This window comes from Gossypium raimondii, chromosome 9 (genome assembly GCF_025698545.1).
Source record: "Gossypium raimondii isolate GPD5lz chromosome 9, ASM2569854v1, whole genome shotgun sequence".
NCBI lineage: Eukaryota > Viridiplantae > Streptophyta > Magnoliopsida > Malvales > Malvaceae > Gossypium > Gossypium raimondii.
Genome location: NC_068573.1, coordinates 24,313,618 through 24,325,492, shown reverse-complemented (window position 1 = coordinate 24,325,492; position 11,875 = coordinate 24,313,618). Strand labels below are relative to the sequence as shown.

The 11,875-nt window shown below is 34.1% G+C and overlaps 2 protein-coding genes across 2 annotated transcripts; one reads left to right on the top strand and one right to left on the bottom strand.

Moving 5' to 3' along the window:
- The first annotated feature begins 201 nt into the window (after nucleotides 1-201).
- LOC105798623 (probable voltage-gated potassium channel subunit beta) lies at nucleotides 202-4,547 on the top strand. The gene is made up of 5 exons (XM_012628747.2): nucleotides 202-682; nucleotides 1,495-1,690; nucleotides 1,919-2,062; nucleotides 2,619-2,783; nucleotides 4,203-4,547. Exons 1-5 carry the CDS (start codon nucleotides 315-317, stop codon nucleotides 4,314-4,316), a joined length of 987 nt encoding a protein of 328 aa, XP_012484201.1. The 5' UTR covers nucleotides 202-314; the 3' UTR covers nucleotides 4,317-4,547.
- Nucleotides 4,548-5,354: 807 nt separating this feature from the next.
- LOC105798622 (UPF0481 protein At3g47200) lies at nucleotides 5,355-7,919 on the bottom strand. Its single transcript, XM_012628746.2, has 2 exons — nucleotides 7,747-7,919; nucleotides 5,355-6,709 (listed from the first exon to the last, which is right to left on the bottom strand). Exons 1-2 carry the CDS (start codon nucleotides 7,765-7,767, stop codon nucleotides 5,447-5,449), a joined length of 1,284 nt encoding a protein of 427 aa, XP_012484200.1. The 5' UTR covers nucleotides 7,768-7,919; the 3' UTR covers nucleotides 5,355-5,446.
- Between the last annotated feature and the right edge of the window lie 3,956 nt (nucleotides 7,920-11,875).

The following is an 11,875-nucleotide window of genomic DNA, read 5'->3' as shown; positions in this document are numbered from 1 at the left end:
AAATAAAAATAAAATAATGTTTTAATTTTTTAAAGTACTTATATATATAACAGACTTAATCACACTTTTAAAAATTTTAATTATATTTAAAAATTTTATATTATGTTAATAGTGTATATAATTTCAAAATATTTTACTTTTAACATTAAAGTAAAACTAGGATTTTTTTTAGTATAAATAAATACAAAAAAAGAGAAAAAGTTTTCCGAAGCCCTGTGATATAACCTTTTAATTTATTTGCCCACAATCGCTCTCTCTCTCTTTCAGTTCACTTCTACAGCCTTCTCTTCTCCACCAATCCAAAAAAACCAAAGATGCAGTACAAAAACCTGGGCAGATCAGGCTTAAAGGTGAGTCAACTATCGTATGGAGCATGGGTTAGTTTCGGTAACCAGCTCGATGTTAAAGAAGCAAAGTCACTTCTCCAGTGTTGTAAAGACAACGGAGTCAACTTTTTCGACAACGCCGAGGTTTATGCCAATGGTCGAGCCGAGGAGATCATGGGTCAGGCTATTAGGGAACTTGGGTGGAAACGATCGGATATCGTGGTTTCTACCAAGATCTTTTGGGGTGGTCCTGGGCCAAATGATAAGGGTTTGTCTAGAAAACATATTGTGGAAGGAACCAAGGCGTCCTTGAAGAGGCTTGATATGGATTATGTTGATGTGCTCTATTGTCATAGGTTGGTTCACTTAAAAGATCGGATTTTTTTTTTTTGGGTTTGGAATCGATATGGGTTTCTGTTTCATTAGATCAATTCATTTTTTATACAACTTTTCTTGCATTTGTTTGAATATTTGTTTTATGCTGTTTCTCTTTTCTTGGATTTTAATTTTGATCTGAAGTCACTTGATTTTTGGATTTTAGTTTTGATCTGAAGTTACTTGAAAAGTAGCATCTATAATCTTCAAGATGTTCGAGGAATTCTAATGTGTGGTTTTGGATATAGGTTTAGTTGAGGCAAAAGTACCATGTAACCATTGTATTAGGAGTCAAATTCATTTTGTCTCCTCTACTAAAAAAATGGACAAATTAGTCTCTTAGATCAAAGAGCAAACTTATAATTTTGTTAAAATTTTTCTAATTTTACTTTTAAAGACTGGTTTTTACACATCAACATGAGGAACACATGGAAGACACATCAATTTTTTAACCGTACAAATTGATAAATTTTTTAACAAAAATGATCAATTTGCTCTTTGATCTAATATATAGGGACTAATTTGCCATTTCTTGAGTAGGGAGGGCTAAATGTAATCTGGCTCTTAGTACAGGGCCTCTATCGTACTTGTACTTAGTTGAATGTTTTACATGTGGAGTAGTGTATAATCTATCATATGTAACAGTGTAAGGCTCTTTTACGATTCTTTGTGGATTGAAGTCTTGTTTTCGTCTGGATAATTTCTCTGATCAATTTTTGGGAGTCTTACGTTCTAGGAGTTTTCTTTTTCAAGAAACTTGACACGAGTGCATTACTTTAATATTTGGTTACAGGCCAGACACACAGACTCCAATTGAGGAGACTGTGAGGGCAATGAATTATGTGATTGATAAGGGTTGGGCATTTTATTGGGGGACAAGTGAGTGGTCTGCACAACAGATTACGGAAGCATGGGGAGTAGCTGAGAGGTTGGACCTGGTAGGCCCAATTGTGGAGCAGCCGGAGTATAATCTATTGACTAGGCACAAGGTAAATGGTGTTGGCACTCAGCATACCGAGTAGGCACTATTTCCGCCTTTTCATTTTATGTGAACTTTGTTTTGGCAACTACACATTTAATAGAATTCTCAGTTTTCTTCAGTTTGTACCATAAAAACTTGACTTGCCCTTGAATTTACAGCTGTTAACCAGGAATGACTTTGTTCCTACCTCCTTCAGGACTATACAATTTGTTCATCCTTTTCTGTATCAATGCAGGTTGAATCCGAGTACCTTCCTCTGTATACCAACTATGGTCTAGGTCTTACAACATGGAGTCCGCTTGCTTCTGGAGTGCTTACTGGAAAATACAACAAAGGAAATATACCATCTGACAGTCGGTTTGCTTTGGAAAATTTCAAAGTAAGAATCACTTCACATTTGATTTGTTACTTTTGATTTTGTATGCTTTATTGATCTTTGTGTCTCAATTTTAAGTGTTGAACATAACCACTTGTAGTCTTCTAGGTTCCTTTTTCCTCGGAAGGATATATTCTTTTCAATGAGATTGATTTTAGGCTATGGTTCACTATGTTTTGTGCTTCTTACGAATCTAACATCTTGTTTATGCATATGTGCTTGTAATAAATATAATTTCTTGCACGTTTACAGTTGATAAATCTCTGGTGTCTGTATCCGAAAACAGAACAAAAAGATCAAAAACTCAACTGTATAGTGGTTGTACATGTACCGATATAATATTCCAAGCAAACTTATGTTTTCCATATTTAATGTTAAACATTTTCATTTAGCATCTCTAGCGATGATTGTGAAACTCACCAGACTTAATTTAGCTGCTAGTATTACTTGATTATACTTGATGTTGTAGCATATGTTAATTATTTCTATGAGACTAATCTGAAAATCCTTCCCTATATGCCATGAGTAAGCAACTAAGCTATGTTGTTTTCTTGTGTAGAATCTTGCTAACCGATCACTAATTGATGATGTGTTGAGGAAAGTTAATGGACTGAAGCCAATTGCTGATGAACTTGGTGTACCATTAGCTCAACTTGCAATCGCATGGTGCGCTGCAAATCCCAACGTATCATCGGTTATTACTGGTGCTACAAAGGAATCTCAGGTTATTATTTTATGCATCTCTAATCATTTTGTTTCATATTTTTTTTGGACCACTGTATGGATCCAATGAATTTGCTTGGCTATGAGATGCTTCATGGAAGGAAATTTACACATTTTTTAGTAGTGCAATATTATAAAACTGGGCTATTTGCTACATATGCATGTGCTTGAAGTGTCAATATATGTTTGATATAGGAACAAACCAGCCGATGACAATGAAATATGGGTAATTTAATGAAAGGGTTATAAATTAATCTGGGATTATAGTTGTTTGCATACTTGGCAAAAGGTGACATGATTGGCTGTTTTGGTAGTGCGGTAGTATAAAATTTGGCTGTTTTCTAAGTATGCATGCGTTGAAGTGTCAATATATGTTTGATATAGGCATACTGGATGATGACAATGAAATATGGGTAATTTAATGGAAGGATTATAAATTAATTTGGGATTATAGTTGTTTGCATAGTTGACAATGGGTGACTTGATTGCAGCTAGATCTGTTAATTGGGTTGGTTTTGGATTGGGTTAATCTAGGTTGGGTGATTTTAGGTTTTAAAATTTTCGGGTCATTTGGGTTGAGGACATTTCAGGTTCGAATAATTTTTTGTTTGGGTCATTTTTGGGTTGGACAGGTTTTGGTTGTTGATTTTTTATGGTCTAATCAGGTTTGGGTTCGGGTTAGCCGGCACAAGTTTATGGGTTTAACTAAAAATTGATGCATCTAATTGCAACCTAATACCGCCCCAACTCTTCATTTTCCTTGAAGTATCAATGTCCCACACCCATGTCTTAAAACACATTTTCAGATACGAGTATAGGACATGATCCTGACCCTCTTTAAGTACATGGAAAAAACATAGAATAAGTTTAGCATACTTGTGTTGAGCACGTACCCATATCCAACAATCATACCAGAGTCTGAGTAACAAGATTGCAACTTACCTATTATCTTGTGACATATTCATCAGGGTTTGTAGGCCTATTTCCTTAATGGCCATCTTTTTATAATACCTGGATAACAACCTCACTCTTTTGCCACCAGGCTAAGTGTCGGAAGAACCCGTGTCTGAAATTGTAAATTGATGAAAATATTATTTTCTATGGTTCCAAGAAGTTCCAATCTAATGTTTCAGTGTTGCTTTAATGGATTGATCATCTATGGTAGGCTAGTTACAGTTGGTATAAGCTATATGTTAGAATCTCCATTAGAAGGTTATATTTTCTTACCTATGTCGGAGTATGTGTTGAACGTGGTTGTCGGAACACAGGTATATAAAGAAAATATTAGTCGGAGCAACAAAGGTTTCAACTGTATTAGTTTTTTAAACTTAGTTTTTTAAGGGTTGCATTAGGATTTGAATATTTACACTGCTGCTGCTATTAATACTTAAACTAAACTGCAATTTTTTTCTGCATTCAGATTCAAGAGAACATGAAGGCACTTGATGTAATCCCATTACTGACTCCTGCTGTCATGGAGAAGATTGAGACCGTTTTTCAAAGCAAGCCAAAGCGTCCAGATTCTTACAGGTAGACGCTGGCATAGCTGTGTTTTGGAGCAGATGTGTGAGCATCAATTTATGTACTTGGTTTGGTGTTTTATAGTACTTTGCAACTTTTAGTTGTATTTGGCACCCTTATCATTGTGGAAAGAAGACTTGGGAGATGAAATGAATTTGGAACTGGTTGTGATTGTTGGTGGATTGTGAATGTACGTACAACTCTAATTTATTTATCTCTTTTCTATTTTCTGCTTTGGTTTGAATTGTTTGTGGTGGCTGAATTTTTTTTATTTTATTTCTCATGATTCTATTCTACAAAAATATATACCAGTGTTTCACTATTGAATCAAGTTTTTTATTTTTATTTATCAAAAATATTTTTCAATTTTTTAAAATTATTATTATTATTATTTTAAATAAAGAAACCAAACGTAACTAAAATAGACGGTTGCAATGTTACTCAAATTGTTGTTTGAATTATTGCTACACTTGTAATATACAGCGCAACAATAGTTTTATCCTAACAAGGATAACTGTTCATTGATTAAAATTTTTAATTTAATTATTATAAATAAATAAATATTAATATAAGGGTTAATATATAGTTTATCTTTAAATTTGTCCGTTGGTAAATTTTTTTTAGTTGGTATTTGAATTTATATTCAATCACACATATTAATATTTTTATATTTTTATAAGAAAATATCATTAATAAAAAATGAGTTAATAAACGAGCTTTTAAACGAGTTTGTTTGTGAACATAAATGAACCGAACACACCTCTGTTCGTGTTTGTTTGTTTATTAAACGAAAATAAAATTTTTGTTCGTACTCGTTTAACTTAGTAAATGAACATAAACGAATGTTATACGAACGGTTCACGAATAGTTCATCGAAACTTTTGTTCATTTATACCCCTATATGTACCAATTAAGTACTTTAAGATAAGTTCAGAAGGCGGATTAATATAAAGTAAAATTTTAATATTTAGTTGTATTCTAAATAGTGAAAAAGCTTTTAGTTGTAGTTTAACCAAGCTTGAAAAGGTCTAACATATGAGTACGTCTAAAATAAACCAAAACACCATAGAAAGGATTCATATAAAAAGTCAGTAAAAAGTATTACATTTTACATTAAATCAAAGTTAGAAGGATTTGTTATAATTATTGATAATAAGAAAGTACTGAAAGTACAGTTTGCAGTACTGTAAGCAGGAGGAGCAAAATAGCAGCCATAAGAGAAATGAGTGACCATGGACTGTTAAAATAATTGTGCTTCAAATTCGCCATCCATATGTTCCAACGCTTGCTGCAATGCTTGTTTACATCCTCAAACACTACACTGTAATAGAAGTTGTGGGAATGGCATACATAGATTCCCAGACTGTTAATCATGGCCGCCACCGCTTTATCATCCCCTAACATGTTATTTATAATCCCATGCTGGCAAAGTATTTCCACATCTTTAGGTGAATCAATAAGGCTGTCCATCAACATCATGTAATCACTTGCATGCTTTACATCTCTGTCTGCTACAAATAGTTGCTCGAATGCAATCAGATTTCGTAGGAATGATTCGGTATAGTCATCGATGTTAAGTTTAGGGATAAGCAAGGTTTTGTTTTCGAACCTAATGTCGAACATGCTGTTTCCTTCTATCGTTTCGAATTTGATTCCGGATTCTTGGAGTTCCAAGGCACAACGAATGAAATTCATATCGAAATTCCGGGTTTCGTTTAAGGCTTCCATTTCGGAACTCGAAGGATGACAGCAATGGTGATAGGTGAAGTCTAGTAAGTGTTTGATTTCTGATGTAACGGATATGAGATCATGTTTCGGACGTCCTTTTCCGGGTACTCTATGGAAGAACATATCGAAAACCGCTTCAATGAACATACCTTGATCGACCCCAGTCTCGATTACGGAAAACAATTCCCAAATGACGAAGAAAGGAAGTTGATTTTCGACTAACAAAATGTCTTGAATCAAAGCAAGAAAGTAGCCATTAGTGTAATAATTGACCAAATCCTTCTTTAAACACAAGCGAATCAACTGCACAATAAAGCAACCATCAAGAAGCAACATTTTGACGAATTCATCGGAGTCGAGACATAAAGGTTGTTCATAGCATTTGCGAGCTTGTGTTTCTAATTCTCTCATTTTCATGACATATTTTGAAGCATTCATCACCATTGTTTCTTCAACAAGTTGTTGAAGGAAGCCAATCTTTCTCTCTTCCATTGCTTTCAAGTGATGTTTACCACGATGGTATGGCCCGATTGAAATGAGTTGTGGTTCATAGGCCTTTTCATTCACCTGACGAAGATAATTAGGTACTTTGCAAATGCAAGGCTTAGGAGAAGCTAGTGATGAGCTCTTAAGCATTTCGTTTACGCTAATGGCAACGGGGTCTTCTTTTACTTTAGCCTGTAAATTGCACCCAAACCATGTTATCCATAAATAAAATACATAGTTTTCAGTACAGGTATTTTATACCAAAATCTAACCTAAATATTGTTGGTTTGAATTTTGGAGATACATTGTTGGTAAATCCCGAACATTAATCATAAAACGAATTCAGACGGATAATATTTAATTTAGGTTTTCGTATCATTTTATAATTGAATTAAACTGATATTTTATCAAGTAATAAGCTTATAAATAGAGATTATATTTTAGCCTTTAGAATTAGAATTAAGAATATATCATTCATGTGTCGATTGAGAGTTAACTCAATTAACATTGTTGTTATTACAGTATTCAAGTATGTGGATTGAAAGCGTTTAAACATGTTTTTTTTCGATTTAAGAATTAAAAGAGGTTTATGGATAGAAGTAAGTATTGCATAAAAGAAATATATATATATATATATATATATATATATATATATATAGATTATTCATGTGAGATGTTGATCTAAGGAATGTTTGTAACTTTATCAGTGTAGAATTTACAAGTGAGTCATAATATATGGGATGAGAAATTGTAACTTAAATTCGTATTGTGGTTTGTAAATTATGAAATTGGATGAAAAAAGACTAAATCAATTTAAATATTTTATTGTTAAGTAGGTATAAACTTCTTAGGATTATATAATATCACGTAGAATTTCTTACGATGATATGTCTAAAGCAACCAGAAAATTGTTCCACTACCAATATTTAAATCTTTAGACTTCAAAAAAAATCTCGTTCTTTTCTCCTCCCTATCTCATATAGTAAAAACTGATGAATAAATTGAACAGAAAGGTGAACATATCAATAAAGATATTAACTTTTGTCGACCTTTCTGGCTAAAATCAAGTGAAAATCATTTCAACCCATGATGGAATTTCAGTCCATTCATACATCACTGGTTTTCTAGCATTTTAAATTATAGTTTATGAGGGGGAAAATAATCTATCTATATATTAATAAGACTACTGATAATCAGTTCTATTATTTAGATTTATGTATAAGACTTACTTGTTCAACGGGCAGCGCCATGCCTGCAAATGGGTTTCTCTCGGTTTTTGGCTTGGCAATTGAAAATTGCTAAGGGAAAAAAACTACCTAAATTAAGAACTAGAGTATGATTTTCCCCATATAGGTGAAATTTTGGGTATGATGAACCAATAAATTCTTTTGTTGGGTTTTTTTTTTTTAATAATATGGAAGCAATAAATTTTGAGCAAATATGGTTGGCAGCTTTGAAATATATAGTTAGTAGAGTGGTTGAATAATAATTACTACAAAAGCAATTTACTTGCAGACTTTGGTGTCAACTTGGTACTACTTTTTATTGAATGCAATAACTAGGCCTTCAAAAAGATGGAAAATGGCATTGAAAATTGGAAAAAAGAGAGAGTAAGCTCTCTTTACATTAATTAATTTATTGGAATATGTTGAAAAAAAATATTTGAGAAATTAAGCTGAAATTCTATAAGTTTATCGATCTATATTGTTTTTGGAGAGAAAAAGGAAATCGTGACTTACAGGGCGTGTTTTCACTGCTACATCAGTGAAAACGCGTCACATATGACGTGTTTTTATTCTCTCTCCTAAAAACATGTCTTACATAGTGTATTTTCGCTGATGTGGCAGTGAAAATACACATTGTAGGACGCATTTTCACTTAGGTAAAAATTGTTTTGTTTTTTCTTTTTTTTTCTTGCGATTGAAAATTAGAAGTTTGTAGATTTATTTTTATTTATGTTTGAGATAGACATGGTTATAATTTTAAGGAACATTTGAATTTATGGAGGTGCCGTGTAGTTGGGTGACCCACAAATTTCATCTGCTACGTGAGTATGGAGCCATCACCCGGGAAGTCGAATCGTGTTTCAACTCAAGGTCCCAGCTGGTAGTGATTATACGGTATGGGGTTGAAGTGTAACTATGGCTTCAAGTTTACAAATGTTATGCTGTCAAAGGATGGAGCATATATAGGGCCTCAGTTGATAGTGGTTATGCGGGCACGACAACCAGTTTTTCCTCGTTAGAGGAGGATGATTTAAAAAACGCAATAGCATTTTAGTATAATTTAGTATTTCATTTTATCCATGTCCACCAAAGGTGGCGACCCTGTTATTATAACTTGTGACATAATTGGGGTGTAACAGGTTTTACTAACAGGGTCACCGCCTTTGGTGGAGATGGACAACACGAATTACTTGATTATACTAGGGCCCCTTGCGTTTTCCTTCCTTTCACTTCCATATGGTTTTTATAAAGCATGCTCATCTTATGAGGAGAAACTGGTTGTTATGCCCGCATAACCACTGTCAACTAGGGCTCCAGTTATGCTTCATCCTTTGATAGCATAACCTTTGTAACCTTGAAGCCCTAGTTACACCTCAACCTGAGACGGTATATTTACCGCCAACTTAGACCTCGAGTTAAAAAGCAATCCCGATTTATTGGGTGATGGTGTTATTCTCACACGTCAGGTGAAATTTGTAGGTTACCGACCTTCATGACATCATTGTGAACCCAACCACAACTTAAAACTATGACTATGTCTCCCTCAAAGCAAGAGAGAAATAAATCTTCAAACTCAAAAATTCATATATGTAAGAAAAAAGAAAAAAAATAATTTAAAATATTGAATTAGAGGATGAGAATGTGCATTTATATAGGGAATGGATCGAGATAAAAAGGGATTTTTTTTATCTTGGGTTGTAGGGACTTAAGGCAAAAGGTAATTCATTGATTTTCTATAGAATGAACTCAGTACATGCCTTTAATTTTCCATACCGAAATTTGAAGCATATTATTGATCTAAAGGATACTTGGCACTAGAAGTAATCGACGTTGTCATGAAAACTTGAATTTTGTCCCTACGTTGTTGTTAAAGCAAAGGTAATTCGTTAATTTAAATGAAGGTTTAAGGTTTTAGGTGATGAGTACTATATTTTTTTACAATTTTTTTAGTTTTAAACATGTGGAACACGCTATTCCGTTGAAGATGAGTAGACGAGTAAGAGCTCTTATCCATTACAATAGTCAAATTTGTGAGACCGAAATTGACTTCGTTTTTGTATCAGCACAATCCGAAGATCTGGCATTCAACTAGATCATAATGTTAAAGGAGCTTCAGACAAGGATTAGGTGTAAAGTGGGGATCCGAAGAAAAATTTCGAGCCTCAAATTTAGATATCTTTCGTCATTGGAACCCGCAAGATATGTCTTTTTTCAAAACAAACAGGACAACGATCTGAAGTAGGTGACCGAATCCTATTGCTCTAGTGGGAATGTTGTGTTGAAGTTGTATGCCGACTTTGTCGAGGAGGAAAAAGGTATCCCGAGCTCCCAGACATCGTGTCCACCAAATCTCACGCCCAATCAAGAAGCTGAAAGTCCCACCACACGATTGTGTCACCCCTCGATCATTAGGGTGGGGGCAGTTGATCTGTCGTAATTTAATGTAGCAGATTAAACTAGTTTTCACATTTAAGAAGCTTGAATACAAGCATTTTCATTATTTTTTAATTAAGTTTCTTTAGTTTTGTTTACATTCAATAAAATGTGCACATCGAGCCTTTTATTAACCTTAAGGGCCAAATAAGGCCTAAGGGAGAGCTAACGTAATTTGTGACTGTACAGGAGACCTTTAGAGGGCATGTCAGGTCAATACTGGATGTTATGTCATAACATGGGAGATCCGATATCGTAACATAGCGAGCAGAATAGAGAATGTGAGAAACTGCCTTTAATCTCGCGACATAGGCTAAGGGTGTCACGACATACCCCTGAAGATGGCTTTAGAGGAACATGTTGGATGCTACATCGTGACATAGGTCCTGGTGTGTCGTGACATCGACTCCATGATAGGAATAAAACAAAAAGCATAGGCGTTTTGTCTGCACAATCAAACTTTAAGCTCGAAAACTTTAGCTAACCTAGGGTTAAGGACGACGGCTACCTGAAGGCTATAAATAGGCCCCTTTAGCACATGTAAAGAACATCTAAGTTTTAACCTAGTTTTCTACCGTTAAATTTAGTCTTATTTTCTTTCCTTATTAAGTTTTCCTAGTTTTAGTTATTTGCTTTCTTCAAGAAATCTGATTGTAAGGGAGATCAACTTCTGTGGATTCATGCTTATTATCAATACCAATCAGACTTTTCTTAAACTCTCTATTTCAATCAATTCCCTATGATTAATTCTTCCATTTATTCCATGTTGTTTATGAAATCCATGAGGAATTAATCCTTCTATGGGAGATTAGCGAGTGGAAGCATGATCTCTTAATTGTTTTGTATGGTTATTCAATGGATAAATTGTTTGGGAAAGGAAGAACGTGAAATAAACCCTAGGTCTAAGAACTCCATGAAGTCATCAAGGTGGGAATTAACTCAAAATTAGTATTGCCCATTCGTGAACACATTGACCTCAAACCTGTCTGGACTGTGGTCGGAAGATAAGTAGTTCTTGCTGACTCGTTATGTTTGTGGAAGATCAGAAGATCCTGCTAGGGTAGCAACTAGTTAATTGACGAAGAACCCGAGACAACAATTGATTGAGATTGTTGAAGCAAGCTAATCACCCATCTTCAGATTTGATTCACTTTATTTCTCTCTTGCAATTTTACTCTTTTTATGCTATTTTATTTCTTTAGTATAAGAAACCCTAAAATTATCTCTTATTTTACTTTCGTACTATAACTGACTTAAAGTATTAATTAGATCTTTAATTGTTTAGGTTAGGATTGTTTTAGTACTCACCTCCCTTGAGTACGATCCTCAGAGTACGTACCTATTTCATTGTAAATCTATATTATAACTCGTCCCGTATACTTACGGATATCACCTCGTAATTCTTCATTCTATTATAGTATTCATACTCTGGACATTAGTACGTCTAGAGGCGCTCAAGTTGTTGGCACCGTTGCCAAGGAGGCAAGGTCACTAGATTGATTTTAACTTTTGCTTGTTAAGGAATAATTAGGAAATTTGTAGGCTATAGCTACGCTTTTCAATTTATTTTGTTACATAACACTTCTAACATTTGTTTAATTTTAGGAATCTTAGACACAAAACAATCAGTCAGCACAAGTCATGGATGACTTCTATTATATGTGGTCCGATGAAGACTTCGATTATGATGAAGATATTT

What these genes read in the sequence shown, in the direction of transcription:
- LOC105798623 (XM_012628747.2), top strand. Translation starts at nt 315, where the DNA reads ATGCAGTACAAAAACCTGGGCAGATCAGGCTTAAAGGTGAGTCAACTA. An exon ending in GATGTGCTCTATTGTCATAG is followed by an intron (nt 683 to 1,494) that starts GTTGGTTCACTT and finishes ATTTGGTTACAG; the next exon opens with GCCAGACACACAGACTCCAA. An exon ending in GTGCTACAAAGGAATCTCAG is followed by an intron (nt 2,784 to 4,202) that starts GTTATTATTTTA and finishes TTCTGCATTCAG; the next exon opens with ATTCAAGAGAACATGAAGGC.
- LOC105798622 (XM_012628746.2), bottom strand. Translation starts at nt 7,767, where the DNA reads ATGGCGCTGCCCGTTGAACAA. An exon ending in TGGCGCTGCCCGTTGAACAA is followed by an intron (nt 6,710 to 7,746) that starts GTAAGTCTTATA and finishes TGCAATTTACAG; the next exon opens with GCTAAAGTAAAAGAAGACCC.